Source organism: Lucilia cuprina, chromosome 6 (assembly GCF_022045245.1).
Source record: "Lucilia cuprina isolate Lc7/37 chromosome 6, ASM2204524v1, whole genome shotgun sequence".
Lineage (NCBI taxonomy): Eukaryota > Metazoa > Arthropoda > Insecta > Diptera > Calliphoridae > Lucilia > Lucilia cuprina.
In genome coordinates, this window is record NC_060954.1 from 27,191,652 (window position 1) to 27,209,867 (window position 18,216).

The 18,216-nt window shown below is 28.3% G+C and overlaps 1 protein-coding gene across 3 annotated transcripts in view; it reads left to right on the forward strand.

The window, feature by feature from the left end:
- The window catches only part of LOC111679324 (probable serine/threonine-protein kinase DDB_G0282963), a 342,621-nt gene that overhangs the window by 93,528 nt on the left and 230,877 nt on the right, over positions 1 to 18,216 (forward strand). Inside the window, exons 3-4 of one of the 3 annotated variants that reach the window (XM_046953880.1) lie at positions 15,168 to 15,638; positions 15,669 to 17,232. In XM_046953880.1, coding sequence (XP_046809836.1) covers positions 15,168 to 15,638; positions 15,669 to 17,232 — 2,035 coding nt within the window. Of the gene's footprint in view, positions 1 to 15,167; positions 17,233 to 18,216 lie in introns of all 3 variants that reach the window. The other 2 variants (XM_046953879.1, XM_046953878.1) reach the window with 2 other exon arrangements.

Below are 18,216 nucleotides of genomic sequence, written 5' to 3' on the forward strand. Positions count from 1 at the left end.
ATTTGTCAAATTAAATGTAAATAAATTAAATATTTTTAGTTTTGTATAAAATATCAAAATTATGAATGTTCGTTTCCGTATTCGTCGGGATATTCATTATTTGTCTTGTCCCGGTTATTGCAGTGGTCCCTTCAGGATGGCTGTGGTTTAAACACAAAATTACGGGTTATATCTATTCTGTATAAGTTCGGTGCTGTTGCCGAAAAAAAAAACAGATACATAAGTGAATATGCTTTACGTGAACACCTGTCGTATTGGCCTTATAAAACCACTGGGTACGCTTTTGAGACGACTCACCACCACCACTTTGTGCTCCTTAAACTTTACTAATGTACTCGAGCTACCTAATCTCTGACCATTGCTTAACTACCGAGATGCAAAAACATCACTTTAGTTTTCAACAACGAATGTGTGATTCGGCAAAAGCACCTACAGACGTTATCATAATATACTCCAATAATCGGGACAAGACAAAGATGGAAACTTAGCCCCGTGGCATCAAATTATCCTGGCAAACAGGGAGGAGTTGGTGTCAAAGGAATAGGTTACTGAATGAATCAAGGGTATATCGACCTCGCCACACCCAAATCCTCGTAAGAATGACGAGTTTTTTTCTCTTGAATGCAAACACAGAGTGTGCATGTAAAATCTAGAAAGGATGTAAATCAAACTGTTTTTAAATTTTAAAACTCTAAATCGAATGTAAACGTTAAATCAGTTTCTCTTTTAAAGAACAGTTTATGTTTAATATTAAATAAAATTAATAACATTTTTAAAACGTTTGATTATGTGTTTGTTGGGTTATTTAAAATATGGGGAATATACTAATACTATCATAAGTTTTTCTACTACTACATTCAATCGACTTAGATTTTTGACAACAGACTTAGGTCCTTGACAGCAGAGTTTCCGCTCTATATACTCTATGGTTAAAATGATAAGCCTACTCGATCAAAAGTTGAGTTTATTATTTTCTCAATACATTTATTAAGTTTTTACACTGAAGCAATTATGGACAACAATTATGAAGATTAACAAAAAACAACATCACAAACACGAATTTTTATCAAATGAAAAACGCATTTATGATTAAGAAGTAATAAATTTATAACATTTAAAACCAAAATATGAACATCCGGAAGATTTTTTATAACATTTAAAACCAAAATATGAACATCCGGAAGATTTTTTGTAGAGGATCTTTAATTAGCAATAGGGTCAATTATCAACTAATTCCGAATTCCAGAGAGTGATAAATTTCTAATAACAAACCATTTTTGTGAAATGCATATATTTTAATACTTTTATTTTTGGTTTTTAAACGATTTATTGACAATGATATAATTCTCAGTAAGAGCACGCAGAGAAAAAACTTTGTTGTGGTTAAAATTATGGTTGTAGTCTAAACATATTATCGTTATTTTAACAATTTTAAAATATCATATTATGATTAAATACCGTCAAAATATTTCAACATGATATTTTTGTATTTATCATAATATTGTTATACATGATCATATTATGATCCAAGGTGATCAAAATTTTCTTTTAAATATGTATATAATAAAAATGAATTTTATCGAATTAGTAAAATTACAGTTTCTAAAAAATAAAATATATATAATATAAAGATAATATACTTACAATACTTAATACAATTCTCAAATTTCAATTTGCCGATTTATATGAAATTTTGGTTCATAAAAAAATTTTAGTATAATTTTATAAAAATACTAGTACTTTTACCTGTTATGAACGTTAGTCATTTTCTAAAGCGAACCTTATATAGAGACCATGTCGAAATGTAAACCGATTTTGATTATTTGAATACCAATCAATCTGCAACAATAGTTTAGGTCCTATCGTTCTTTAAGAGACTGACTGACTGACATGTCTAGAAAATTTCAATTTTACAAATGAGATCAAAGATTTATAGTCGAAATAATTCAAATTAAATGTTTCACTTTTCTTAGCTTTTTAATCACTTTCTGGTTAACTGTTTTTCAAATCAGCCGAAAAAATTAACAGTTAAAAAGGCGTTTTGTATCTATGAAATCGGAAATTTATTGTACAGCCAGGATGTATAATAACTTCTGTAAAAAAAATTCCACCATTTTTAAAACTTTTTGATGATGTAAAAATATGATAAATAAACATATTATAAAAAGTTCGGCGTACGGTGTTCGATCAAAATTTTCGCCGAACACCGAACATTGACCGAACCTCACTTTTTACCGAACTCCGAACCCGTACCCGAACGGTCGGACAGTAAAAATCATATTAGCCAACATTGATTGTACATTTGTTATACAACTAATGCTATGTATATACGGTTGTTAGACTTTACAACGTTGGCAGTAAAATGATGTCTAATAATACTTATAAATTTTGTCTTGCAATATTTTCGGAAATGATTTTTTGACAACGTTGCTAAAGAAAAATTGTAAGTACAGCCGATTTTTAGACATTTTCTGAACATGTTACTGACAACGTTATAAGATCTGTCAACCGTATATTACGGCTTTAAGTTACGATTTTCCTCATCTATCATCAAATTAGACTGATTTGTTATTTTTTATTGTTTTGTTTTTAGTATTTAATTTAAATTCTTAAATTCATACGCATATGTATGTGACAGACTGAACCGAAAAAATTTATGTTTAGATAATTAAATTTTTAAGAATGCAATTTATTTATTTATTTATATTTAAATAATAATGCATTTGTACATTAGGGTGGCCTCGTTTTTATGGATAAAAAATAAGGTGTCGATGTTCCAGACTAAAATAAAAGTTTAATTCAATTTATCAAAGGATAAAGAATTCTCTTTTTGAGGTTTTTATTATTTTTTTCATATTTCTTCCAAAGGAAATATGGTATTATAAGAAAGGTCTTTGAGAGACAGTAAAAATAATTGAAATTTTGTAATTTTTCGTAAAATTTTAGATGTTTTACATTTTAGCATAGATTAATTTAATATAATTCGTTAAAATTAATACACAATAATAATCAATAAAATCCATTGAGATGTTTTTTCCCGTTTTCCAAAATTCAGTCTAGATCCACGATCGGCAACTCCTATACACAGTATATTTTGGCCGTTACTAAATTTACACAGACTACTCACATGCAGTGTGACCCATTTTAGCATTTTTGCAGCTAGATTTAGCATTTTTTATTTTGATTTAGCTGCAAAATTTTAATTTAGTATTTGGGATTTTATTTAGAATTTTTATAAAATATTTTTAGCATTTTTGGTTTTTTTTTGCAATTTTATAAACAAAAAGACAATCTTTCGCAAAAAAATCAGAATTAAATGCCTACCTAAACACAAGAAATGTGGGAAACATAATAATTTATACTGTGATTGAAAAGAGATCAAAAAGATTCATGGAGATAAATAACTTAAATTTCATATATTTTTACAAATACGTTTAGTAACGCTATTTTACAAACTAATATCTTTTGTTTGCTCATGGAATGAAATATATGATTTTGAAAAAGATAGGAATGGTCATAGCTTCGAATTAATCAATTCAGAAATATAAAGTTTAATCTTCCAATCCTTTTTTTAATTCTCAGGAATTAATTCAATAGCTTAATTCAAAGACTTTCAGTTTATTTTAATTCATTCATATACTGAATTCATTCATGTTTGAATTACATGCTACTTTAAATGATTCAATTTTTCTTTTATTCAAATCTACTTGAAATTGAATTACGAAATTTTTCTTAAATTCATTTTGTAGTAGACTGAATGAAAAATATTTCGTTTGCAGCCAGAGTGTTGTTCAAAAACTAAAATTTCAACTTTAAAGGTTTATAAATTTTTATGTTTTTATCTCTATATAAAAAAGGTTTTGCGCATAAGTTTTAAATAACTTAGTTTACAGTTGATATTTGTAAGTTTGTAAATTAAGAATGATAATTCTGACTAATAATAATCTCAAGCTGTGGGTACAAGAAATTTTTTCTATTTTTAAGTTATAACAATTTTACTGCAAATAAAGATACATAATATTTATGTACAATATACAAACATACATACAAACATAATGTCTTTATATAGAAAAGCATTTCACAGAAACAGGAATAATTTCTAGTATTTGATAAAAAACTAAACAAAGAATTGAAGTGAAAGAAGTGAAAATAATATTTTTGTTTATAAACCGTGCAAAAGTTATTTTCAAACATGAAAAAATCTATGCGTACAGGAAACTGTGGACCATTAGTATTAACTTTGTGTACTCAATTTTTCATAAACAGCTCTTATGCTCCTTTAAAAGGACTTTAAATTTTAAAAGACATCCAATTTCAAAAGATGGAGTTCCAAATTTATATTAAAAAGTTGGTATAAATATTAATTTGAAATGAAGATGAGTTCCTCTGCTTCGAAATAATATAATTTATTTCAAATCATCAAAATCATTAAGAAAGAATTGGAAATCTTAAAGAAAATTTGCCACAAAAAAGAAGTTAAAAGTTTTTGAGTCGAAAATGAAACCTTTTTAAATTTAATTTCTTTTTCGTTTTTTATCTAAGTGAGACAGGTAAATAATAATAGAATGTACAGATTCCCAGCTTTAATTTGATACCAATATTAGCATTATAAAATACATATAAATATTTTAACTATTATAGGACCTAAAAATCTTAGTAAAAAATCTATTTTCACATGCTTATCAACTTTTCCATGTGTGAATACTTTTTTCAAAATTGTTACAGGGTGTATATGAAGAAAATTATTGTTAAAAGCAATAATAACATCTAGTTTCCTTTTATTCGAACAACCGAATAATTTTTAATTATCCGATTATTAACCGGCTAACGTAAAACCTCAAATAATTATTTGTCGAATAAACCGAATAAGACAAAAACCCGAATAATTGAATACCCTACTAGGAACCACATAATTTTTATCACCGATGGATTCATCAGATGAAAATTCTAATTCACTCATGATAGGATTATTTTGGAAATATATTTTTTAATTTGAAATTTCAAATTTGAAATATTTATAATTCAGTTTATACGTATATGTTCAAACTTTTTTCGAATGGAAATTATATTTGGAAAATGTTATTAAAATTTTCCAAAAACTTTATAATTTTTTAAAAAATTTTATAAATAATATGTTTCGAGTAAGATTTGTCATTTATGTAAATAGGGGGTATATTTATTTTAGTTAAATTTTATCTATAATATAGGGCTTGTTTTTTGTTTAATCATTAGCTGAAATTAAAATACAAAATTGGTTTTGTAAAATACAAAATAAAATTTCTGAAAACAAAAGCCCTCTAATGTTTATACATTTTTATTTAAAAAATTTTCTTTAATCCCCTACAAAAAGAATGAAGAAAAAACGATTAAAGTTATTTTGTAATAGATTTGAATTCGAAAAAATTTAAATCATTCAGCAAGGAATTAAGCCTTTAAAGAATGAATTATACAAGTAATGAATTCAACATTTTTAAAGTCCTAAAGAATTCAGCTTATGAATTTTTCGAATGAATGATATTATAGAATGGTGAAGTAATCAATTTTAATTTGATTAAAAAATTGAATTAAGGCTTAAAAATTTTAAATCTTTGGGTATGTTTAATTAACAAATTTTATTTTTTTTACTATATGAAATAAAGGGTTTTTTATTTTTATCATGCTTCAGGAGTTCTTGTTAATTCTTTTTATTTTTACCAAATTTTAAGTAATTTTGTTGATACATTTTATTTTTAATTAAAAAATAAATTAAATTTCGAAAATATAACTGACAATTTATTCCAGAATTACAAACTTACGAATTTGAATATATCCCTCAATTCATTTCAAACATTGTCATTTATATTTTTTCCGCAAAAAACCTTGGAAGTATGAGTTATAAACCTGACTTCTATTCACTGAGATTTTCAATGGAATTTTTAATATTTTTGTGACATGAAAACCATTATATATATATATATATATATATATATATTATTATATATATATATATTATATTATATTATATATAATATATATATATAATATTATATATATATATATATTATATATATAATATATATATATATATATATATATTATTATATATATATATATATATATATATAATATTATATATATATATATTTAGAATATAATTAGAATTTTCTGAAATATTAAATATAATTTTGAAATACAATTGAACATTTTTTAAATATCATTGACATTTGTGAAACATAATTAGAAGTTTCTAATACCCCATTTACATATACATGAAATCTAGTAGATTTCAATTAAAATCTTTTTTAAAATCTTGACCGTTTACACTTACTATTTTTGGCATTTAGGAAGATTTCACTTTTTATACCCTTCACCTTCGTGAGAAGGGTATATATAAGTTTGTCATTCCGTTTGTAATTTCTTTAGTATAATTTTCCGATTTTAGAAAGTTCTGAAACATAACTATACATAATTCTGTAATATAATTAGAATTTTCTGAAATATTAAATATAATTTTTTAATACAATTGAACATTTTTGAAATATCATTGACATTTGTGAAACATAATTAGAAGTTTCTAATACCCCATTAACATATACATGAAATCTAGTAGATTTCAATTAAAATCTTTTTTAAAATCTTGACCGTTTACACTTACTATTTTTGGCATTTAGGAAGATTTCACTTTTTATACCCTTCACCTTCGTGAGAAGGGTATATATAAGTTTGTCATTCCGTTTGTAATTTCTTTAATATAATTTTCCGACCCTATAAAGTATATATATTCTGGATCCTTATAGATAGCGGAGTCGATAAAGCCATGTCCGTCTGTCTATCTGTCTGTCTGTTGAAATCAGTTTTTAGAGGACCCCAGATATCGGCGAGATCCGAATCTTATATAGACTATATTTATATTATTTTAATTTGACAAAAAATTTGCGAGTTGTGTTAAGTATTGTAAGTATATTATCTTTAAATTATATATTTTTTTCATTTTTTTTAGAAACTGTAGTTTTACTGAATCGATAAAATTTATTTTGATTTCGATACATATTTAAAAAGAAATTTTGATCACCTTGGATCATAATATGATCATGTATAACAATATTATGATAAATACAAAAATATTATGAATTTTGACGGTATTTGAAATTATTACAATAACGATAATATGTTTCGACTACAATCATAATTTTAACCACAACCAAGTTTTTTCTCTGCGTGCTCTTACAGAGAATTATATCATTGTCAATAAATCGTTTAAAAACCAAAAATAAAAGTATTAAGATATAAGCATTTCACAAAAAATAGTTTGTTATTAGAAATTTATCACTCTCTGGAATTCGGAATTAGTTGATAATTGACCCTATTGCTAATTAAAGACCCTCTTCAAAAAATCTTCCGGATGTTCATATTTATTACTTTTTAATCATAAATGCGTTTTTCATTTAAGAAAAAAGTTCGTGTCAACCGAACTTTGAAAACCGAACAACGTTCGGGTTCGGCCGAACTTTTAAATTTACAGAATTTGGGTTCGGTGTTCGGTACCGAACGAAACGTTCGGGTTCGGCCGAACTTTTAAATTTACAGAATTTGGGTTCGGTGTTCGGTACCGAACGAAATTTTGAGTTCGGTCGGACTATTATGTGGGAATAAATTTTGAACTTCTTATGTTTATTTTCAAATTTCAAACTCCACAAGTTTCTAAGAGGCCCGCAATAAGTATTTCATAGCTTGGAATAGTGTAAAAGTAAATGAAATTTTTCTTTTTTTTTCTTTATTAGTTTATTATTTATTTAGTTTATTAAAGGATTTGAGATTTGAAAACATAAATGATGATCTAATAACTCGAAGAAATTTAATAAGAATTCCCAAACCTGGTCATCTTTTGGAATAAAATCTTTAATTAAAATAGTAAAATAAAAGCAAAATGCCATCATTTGCTTTGCCGACATTTTAAGCTTGTGATTTTCTAATTCAGGATAGCTAACATTAAGTTTTTCACTTTCCTTATCATGAGACTCATACCGAAAACTACTAAGATGATCACTAAACTCTTGGAGTAAAAAATATTTCATTTTTTTAATAAAATATAATAAAGATTCACTTAATATTTGGTGGCAAACGCCTTCATAGAGGTCATGCATAATGTCAACTGCAAAGTTTTCTGTGCAGTGGAAAGTTGGTGAATCATTAAAAATGCAGATTGAGCTAATTCCATTTTGGACATTAGAGCTCTGTCTATTGATTCTCTATAATTAATGCGGTTTCGAAAACTCTCTTTTCTTTCGGAACACTCTTGATGCGATTCGCATTTTTCAATCAAACAAAATCTACAAAAATAATGGGAGGAAAATGATTTTGAAAATCCTAGAGTTACGTTTAATCCTAAGTTATCGCCTAAAAGCAAACCCATTACAAAATTAATTTTTTTATGCCACTATTTGTTTGAATTTCAATACCTTCGATTTCTACTTTTTTCAGTTTTTCTACTAATGGAGCGAAGCAATCATTACCATATCGTTTAATATGATAAGAGTTATACGTGCAGGCTAAAAACACCTCGTTTTTGAGGATTTTTGTTGGGACGCAAGGAAAAGAGTAATAGAAGTTACATATTGAATTTTTATTTGACTTGGAACCCAGCGGGTTATTAATTCCAAAATCGTCGTTATACCGAAAGAATGGAATTAATGTTTTATTTTGATATAACAATTTCTTTCCTTTTCAAAGTTCACCCTGAATAAAATTGGTAAACTTTCCACTACTCTCAATTGTTTCCATATGCCGTAAAACGTCGTCAAGGAAGTTATTATTATTATTATTATTTTTTTTTTCAAATATATTTTTGAATTGAAATTCAAGCGACATTATTGTGGCGTTTGATTAAGGATCATTGTTAATCTTGAATGTCTCAACACTACTAATAAGCCCCTTTTCACTTAGGGTTTTTTGTAATCTGAAGTCTGTTTTTATACCCTTCACCTTCGTGAGAAGGGTATATATAAGTTTGTCATTCCGTTTGTAATTTCTATAATATAATTTTCCGACCCTATAAAGTATATATATATTCTGGATCCTTATAGATAGCGGAGTCGATTAAGCCATGTCCGTCTGTCTGTCTGTTGAAATCAGTTTTTAAAGGTCCCCAGATATCAACGAGATCCGAATCTTCAATAATTCAGTTAGACATGCTTTCGAGAAGATCGCTATTTAAAATCAGCAAAATCGGTCTATAAATAACGGAGATATGAGCAAAAATCCGAGACAACAAAATTTCATCAAAAAAGCCACATTTTTTCATGCTTTGTTAAAAAAAAGCAACAACAACACTGTGAATTGGATAAAGATGTACATGTGCGTGTGTAGATGTATTTGGTTTTATTCAGCTGTGTATTTTTTATGTTTGGATGCTGTTGGTGTCATTGAGTTGTGTATTTTGTTTTTTTTTTTTAAATTCTGTTAGTATATTTGGAAGTCGGTTGGTTTTATTGCGTTGTTTATTTTGTTTTTGTTTTCTGTGTTTTTCGTTATATGTGTTTAGATGTCTTTTGTTTTAGATGCCTTGTGAATTTTGTTTTTTATTTCGTTTAGCGTTGTTGTTCATTATACCCTACACCACTATAGTGGGGAGGGTATTATACGTTTGTGCTGATGTTTGTAACATACAAAAATATTGGTCCAATACCCACCTTAAAGTATACCGATCGATTCAGAATCATTTTTTGAGTCGATTAAGACATGTCCGTCCGTCCATCCGTCCGTCCGTCTGTCCGGCTGGCTGGCTGTCCATGTAAACCTTGTGCGCAAGGTACAGGCCGCAATTTTCAAGATAATTTGATGAAATTTGGACCAAGCATGTTTTTTGGCACAAGGACGAAGCCTATTGAAAATGGTTGAAATCGGTCTATTATTTCACCTAGCCCCCATATAACCGTACCTCCCGATTTGAACTTTTTATGCTATAATTACGTCAAATATTCCGCTATCTCTTTAAAAATTCGCACAAATAAGTTTTATATAAGTATAAATGATACTGCAGATTTTCGTAAGGATCGGCCTATATTTGACCCTAGCCCCCATACAAACCCCCCTTCAAAAATGACTTAAACGTCTAAAATTGACTTGTAACCATTTGTATCGCAATGAAACTCAACAAAACTAACTGTTATTTAGAAATATATCCTTTTCCCAAATTTACCGAGGATCGGCCCATATTTGACCTATATAAAGCCTCGTTTAGAAATTTTAGTTTTTTATCAATAAATGGCTTAAATATTTTGGAATTATGGTAATATTCAACATAAAAGTTTCTTTACAAAAAATAAAAATTTTATAAAAGTAAAAATTGTAAAAATATACTCATGGTGTAGGGTATCATATGGTCGGCCATGCCCGACTATACTTTCCTACTTGTTTTGTTTTTCTTTTGGTGTAATAATAATGTAGACGGAAAAAATTTAAAATTTATAAAACTAATATGTTTAAAATACACTATGGTGAAGGGTATATAAGATTCGGCACAGCCGAATATGGCACTCTTACTTGTTACATTATTAAATCTAAAATCGTAATATTTTCTTCAATATTACGTTCATAATTCTCATTACTAGAATTAGGAAAAAACTTAAAATGTCTCAAGACATGTCTTTTATAAGAGCTTTTATTATAAAACTGTTGAAAACAATTTGTATATGTACACTTATGTACCACATTAGAAGGAAGTACATAATTTTTAATGTGTTCAAATAGTTTTAGTGGAGATTCGAAAAACGTATCACACAAAAATCATATAATTTCATTCATTTTCCAGTTTTTTATTATAAATTATTTTTTTTAAGTACACTACTTTTTAAATGCATAAAACATCTCTTATTTTAATCTTAGTTTGTTATGTATTTTGTTTTACTCTCAATTCTTTCTAATACACAACTAGTTTTTATCGTTATAAATGTTGTTGTTGTACCTTGTTATTTAATTTTTTAGCACTTTAACATTAATGTTGTCACCACGAAAATAAAAGGATAACTAAACTTGATTTGTTCTTTTATTTTTTAATCAAACGAAATTAATAGGTGTTGCCGTTTTAAATATTTATAGTCTAACTTCTTATTTTATTTTTTTACATGAAGATTTGATTTTGATGACATTTTTTTGCTTCTTTCATAGTATTAAATTTACTACACAACAACACTGACATCTATTTATCGTTTTTTTTTTTCATTCTGCATCTTGTTTTTTAGAACAGCAAAAAAACTTTTTAAGTCAACAAAAACATTTGTTGAATTAATTAATTATTATTGGAAATATTTTCCTATGTATAAGTGTTGTTTGGTATCGATTTATGCACTTGTTAAAAAAAAGCTCAAATATTAACATGTGTTCAAAATAGAGCAATTATTTGGATTTTCTCCGGTTTTTATTTTTTTAACACATTGATAGCACTGTCAGAAAAAAACGACGATATTAATTAAAAAACTTATCGAATCAAATAAAAAATTACTCAAAATTAAATTTTTTAACAATTATCCATTTAATAGGAAGAAAATTGGCAAAAAAATTTTTCTGTGTATTTTCAAAATGAAATTTATATTTTGGTATATTTTTAGTTACTTTTTCATATGAGAATAAATTTGGCTAAACATAGCTCAATTATTCTACAATAAAAACACGGTGAAAAACATTTCATTGGTTTGGGTTTTGCACTGAATATTCAGATTACAATTTGTGACTATGTTGCGTTTTTTCGGCATAGTTGATTTTCTGTTTCTTGATTATCGTTTCAAACATCTGAACTAATTTCAATGTATATTCGGACATTGCCGACTATATAATACCCTACACCAGTCAGTATGTTAAAAAAGTATATAATTTTTAAAAAATAAACCTTTTAATTTGTTCTTTAACCGTATTGTGGAATATTTTTACGTATAATTGACAAAAAAGAAGTTTTCTACAAGAGGGGAGTAAGGGGAAATATGGGCCTATCCTTATAAATTTTGGTAGAGGAAGTAACGTCTACTTCAAAATTATTTATGTAGATTTTAATTGTATTATTATTAGAAATTATAAGTGAATTTTGACCTTCAAGACATTTTCTGAGGGGAGTTGTATGGGGGCTAAGGTCAAATGAGGCCCGATCATTATAAAAATTAGTAGTGTCATTTATCATTCTATAAAACTAAGTTTTGCATATTTTTGTTGATATAATAGAACATTTAATATAATTATGAGCCTAAAGGCCCGATTCGGGGGGTACGGTTGTATGGGGATATCAACCACTTTTAATAGCGTTAGTCCTTGAAACAAGAAAAGAGTATGTGCCAAATTTCATTAAATTATCGTGAAAGGTTTACATGGACACTCAGACAGACAGACGGACGGACGGACAGACGGACATAGCTAAATCGACTCAGAAAGTGATTCTGAGCCGATTGGTATACTTTAAGGTGGGAACCAATATTTTTGGGTGTTACAAACATCAGCACAAACGTATAATACCCTCCCCACTATAGTGGTGTAGGGTATAAATAGATCCTTATAACGTCAAATTTTCAACAACTTTAAAGTGGAAAACACTGAGTGATGATAGTAGTTTATATATGTACCAGAAAAAACTAGTTAAAGGGTTGTACTTACATAACCAGTTACATTTCAGTGACTAGTATTTAGCGTCTGCATTACCTCTAGTAATGGCGTTCTTTTAATCTACTATAGAACAATTGTTATCACGCAATCAAATAAAATGTGAAAACTAAGTAACAAATCGAAAATAAAGTACTTCTATATGAGATTTATGTTTCTAAAAAATCGTAAAATTTATCCAGAGCTGGAATTGAATATAAACTACATTTTTTTTTGAAAGATCTGGTACCCCGATTCATGTCTTCTCCAAATACCCGATGGAGTCAAATAAAAATTTCAGAATTTTTTGCAAAATTTTATGTTATATCAAAAATTTGTAAAAATTATCCAGAGCTGGAATTGCATTTAAATTATATATTTTTAGAAAGCACTAGTCCTGGACTACTTCCACTCTGCCTGTACCCTGATTCATGGCTTCTCCAAGTATTATTTTAACAAATTTTTATTTTACATTATTATTTTCTGAACATATTTTAATATATTTTTACTTTTTTATAAAAACATTTTATTTGGCGTTTGTTTTATTAAAAAATTAATAAACGAATTTTACAGTATGTGGAACGTAATTGACAAATGTGTTGTGGGACGTATTTGGCCGACGAATTTAACTTAAAAAGAATAATTATGGAGAGGAGTACGCAGATCGATAATATATTTTTATTGAATATCATCACTAATTTAATTGTTATTAATCTCTTCTCTAATTCAATATTTTGCTTAATATATTACCGTTAAAAATTGTTTTCACAATTTTAAGAATTTCATATTTATGTTATGTTTAGTAATTTTAATTTAGTCCTTTGAGAACTTTTGAACAATAATGTCAATTTTGTTGACTAAAAATATGTATATATGTTTTAAAATATGCAATAGAAGAATAAGAAAATAAAAAAGTAAAGTTTGCGAATATTGAAACTTTATCTCAAGTTAATGTATAATTTGCAACTCGCGAATTTTTCCAGATGTTTATTAAGATTTTAATGTGATCGATGAAAATTTTTAAAAAATCTTAGACAAAATGTAATTCATATAGGAAGTGCCAACCCCCATTGAAAGCCCGACCATTATTCTCTAAATGTTCATATGAATGTCAAAGTTCTTCATGTAGAATTTGAAGATTCTAGCTCTTATAGTTTCTCAGATTTTTCTGATTAATTTATATGGGGACTCATAGTCCGCCCTTTCTTCTCCAAAAGGTTCAGATATATAATAAAGACCTTCTTGCAAAATTTGAAGAACCATGTTCTATTAGTTTCCCAGATAAACGAAATTCTGTATTTGATACATATGGGAGGCCATTATTCTATGAATGCCAAAGTTCTTCAATTAAAATTTGCAGATTTTAGCTCTAATAGTTTCTCAGATATACGATAAAAGTTTGCTCGTTTTTCTCAAAAATGATCAGATGAGTATTGAAATTCTTGGATGTTCCAAGGATGTTTAAGATAGTCGTGCAAACTTTTAAGATTCTAACTGTAATAGTTTCAAAGATTAACAAAATTTTGGTTTTTTGTCCTAAATAATCATATTGACACTAAAGTCAATATATATATTAGACTGCTCCAAGCTTGTATGAAGGAAAAAAAATTTTTATCCTACAGGCCGTCCCCCCCACTAGAATTGTTCTATGGGTTATAAAAATAAGTCGTGCAAAAAATTAGGTCAATAGGACTACGTTAACTGGTGCCGCAACGGCTCTGAAGTTTGAAGATGCATTTACAAGGGGAAAATAAATTTCTTAAGTTTTGTGATAATCTACCTAAAAATAGAAACAATTACGACTAGTTTCCATCAAAAATTGCAAATATTACAAAATTTGACCTTTGACCTTTAAAGTTTATGAGTTAATGTCGTCCAAATTGCACGAAACTCTTGATTTTTATTCAGAAATATGTGGACTAATATATTTACAAAAGGTTTCAATTAAAATACACAACAATATAATAAAAAGGGCTTATTTTGCAAAATATTACATAAAAATGTGTTTTTCTCGAAATCCGCTGAATTCAAATTGCAGGTACAGGCAAACTATAAGACGTATTGACCTAATTTTTTTACTGTTTTATTCCCTAATCTGTTGTCCATAAATCGCTATGAGTTCTCCCAAAAATATTGAAATTTGTTTAACAAAGTATCAAAAAAAACTAAAATTTGAATTTTGAAACGACCGTTAAAAATATCAAAATTTTTTAACCATAGCTGAGAACAGGTTTACGTTATTCTATACGGACAAAAACTCATATTCATGTAACTATAGATGTATTTTAAGTAACACAATTGTTTTATTAGAATATTTTCAAAAAATCGAAATATAGATTTAGATTTTTAAAAATTTTTTAATTTATATTTTGCGGGATTTAGAAATCCCGGATTTTTGTTTTTAAACCATTAAAACATTAATTTTCAAAACTCAAAAGATTCAAATATTTTTCACATTAATTGTAAATGTTATTCGAAGATTGATTTCTCAATTATTTTTAAAAATTTTATATAACAATCAATATTTATAAATCGTAATAATAAATCAGAGTATTAATATTTTTCAGAGTGTATAAAGCCTAATAACAACGAACTTATTTTGTCGAACCTAACACCTAACAGTGAAGTAATAAAAAATTCAAATTTTGAATATGAAGAAGAATGGGACATTGACGGTATACCTGAGCTACTTAATGAATTAGATGCAGATATAGAAAAGTCATTAAAAAATATCCAAAGCTCTAAATTTGATGGTATACAAAATGTAAGTAATAACAAAAAAGACATAAAGCCAAAACAACCAAATAATTGCAAAAAAGGAAAATCAGCAATTGATTTAAATTTTCATGAGGACCCTAATTCGTTAAAATGTTCAAAACACGAAAATATATTTGAAAAAGATATTTTTAAATCTTTACCCATTACACCCATATGCTGTGCGGCTTCGACATTTGCAGGATTTTCCAAAGGAGGACATCTTATTTCAACCTCTTCTAATTCATTTTCACTGTACTCTACAAAATTGAATAATAATAATAATAATAATAATAATAATAATAATAATAATAATACAGGTCATCAATTTAAACAAACAAAACTTTTAGAAGATAAAGACTGCGGAATCAGCATGTCATCTCAAGCTGGAAACAATGGTAACACTAGTAGTAATATAAGTGGAGCGGCAATAACTAATATAAACAGTAGTCAGAGCACATCTTGCTCTAGTAACAGTAATAAGTTAAACAATAAAATGTCAATTGACCATCAAGCCACACTGGACAAGGGTTTAAAAATGAAGATAAAACGTACAAAACCGGGCACAAAAAGCTCAGAAGCTAAACACGAAATTGTAAAAGCTACTGAGCAACAGCAAAATGGATTATTAGCTAGCGGAAGTGGCGTTTGCACTTTAAACCAAGAAGATAATACTTGTGTGATAGCAGTATCAAACCAATCAACATCGTCCAATTCTCAAAATTCGAATGTAACATCGGCAACTTGTAATACCCAAGGTAATCTCAACGGAAATAAAAAAAATGGAAACGGTAACAACCAAAATAATTTATCAACGAATAATAATGGATCTGTCTCTCTTAACAACCAAGTTTCTGTAAACAGTAATGTTTCCCAAACAACAGCACAAGGAACAAAACGAGGAAGTTCTGGACATCGTCGAGATAAAGCAAAGGAAAAGTCTTCACATTCCAATCGCATGGGAAATGAAAAAAATTCCTCAGCTGCTTCTGATAAAGATCCGATTGACAGGGTCATATGTCATTGTGGTGGTTCAGATTGTAATATTGCCACGTGTTCTAATGCATGTATTCGAAAGACTGATAATAATACACCTTCACAACGTCTATCAACGCAAAATACTACCGGTAATTCTTCTACAGTACCGCCAGGAGTATTTACACCATCAGCAGATACTTCAAGTTCAACATCAGTTTCGACTTTATTATCTGTCAGTACTGCTATAAGTACACCCGTTTCTACACAAACGGTATCAAGTAGTGTTAATGCCAACGCTCCAGGTCCCCCGAACAAAGAGATGTCTGCTAATAACGTTAATATTAAAATTTCTTCGCATATTGCTGCACAATTAGCTGCTGCTGCAGCATCAAATAATTCTTCAAATGGTTCATGTATATCAGCTTCCACTTTTTCAAATATCGATATGAAATCTTCGTCATCCAATATTCAAAGCCAAATAGCAAAGCATGTAGCACCAGGTCAAATTTCAGCTACAGTTCATCACACTGTATCTGAACCAATTTCAAATAATAAGACTTTATCTATTTCATCTTCAGTTGGAACAGAAAATTCTAAAAATACTTCGACCTCATTGAACGAAAATACAGAATCTCCACCAGCAAAGCGTATAAAACATGATGATATTGCAGCACCTGCAATAAATAAGGAAATGGTTGACATTTGCATAGGTACGTCCGTTGGTACTATTACGGAACCAGATTGCCTAGGTCCTTGTGAACCTGGAACTTCAGTAACATTAGAAGGAATAGTGTGGCATGAAACTGAAGGCGGAGTACTTGTGGTTAATGTAACTTGGCGTGGTAAAACATATGTTGGAACATTGCTGGATTGTACACGTCACGATTGGGCTCCACCAAGGTAGGTCAAAAATACTTTTATTTTATAAATGTATATTTATTTAGGTTATTCATGTTTTTGAAGTAATATTTTCTAGTTTTTATTTACCCCTTACTTAAAATTACTAACCATGTTTATACCGTCACCTCCGACGAGCATCCCTATATTCCAATGAGTTAATAGATAGCGGTGTCTTATTAGCCCTTTTCGTCTGTCTGCTTGTATGTATGTTGATATAAGTTTTTAAAGTTTATGTAAAAGCTGCAAAATCGTTTCATTAACAACTGAAATATAAGCATAATTGGAAATAAACAATGCAATAAACAAGTAGGAAAGTATAGTCGGACATGGCCGACCATATAATACCCTACACCATGAGTATATTTTTAAAATTTTTAATTTTTATAAAGAAACTTTTATGTTGAATATTTTTTCAAAATATTTAAGCAATTTATTGATAAAAAAACTAAAATTTCTAAATGAGGCTTTATATAGGTCAAATTGGGCCGATCCTCGGTAAATTTGGGAAAAGGATATATTTTTAAATAACAGTTAGTTTTGTTGAGTTTCATTGCGATACAAATGGTTACAAGTCAATTTTAGACGTTTAAGACATTTTTGAAGGGGGGTTTGTATGGGGGCTAGGGTCAAATAAGGGCCGATCCTTACGAAAATCTGCAGTGTCATTTATACTTATGTAAAACTTATTTATGCCAATTTTTAGAGAGATAATAGAATATTTGACGTAATTATGGCATAAAAAGTTCAAATCGATTTCAACCATTTTAGGCTTCCTCCCTGTGCCAAAAAACATGCTTGGTCCAAATTTCATCAAATTATCTTGAAAATTGCGGCCTGTACCTTGTACACAAGGTTTACATGGACAGCCAGCCAGCCGGACAGACGGACGGAGGGACATCTCTTAATCGACTCAGAAAATGATTCTGAATCGATCGGTATACTTTAAGGTGGATATTGGATCAATATTTTTGCATGTTACAAACA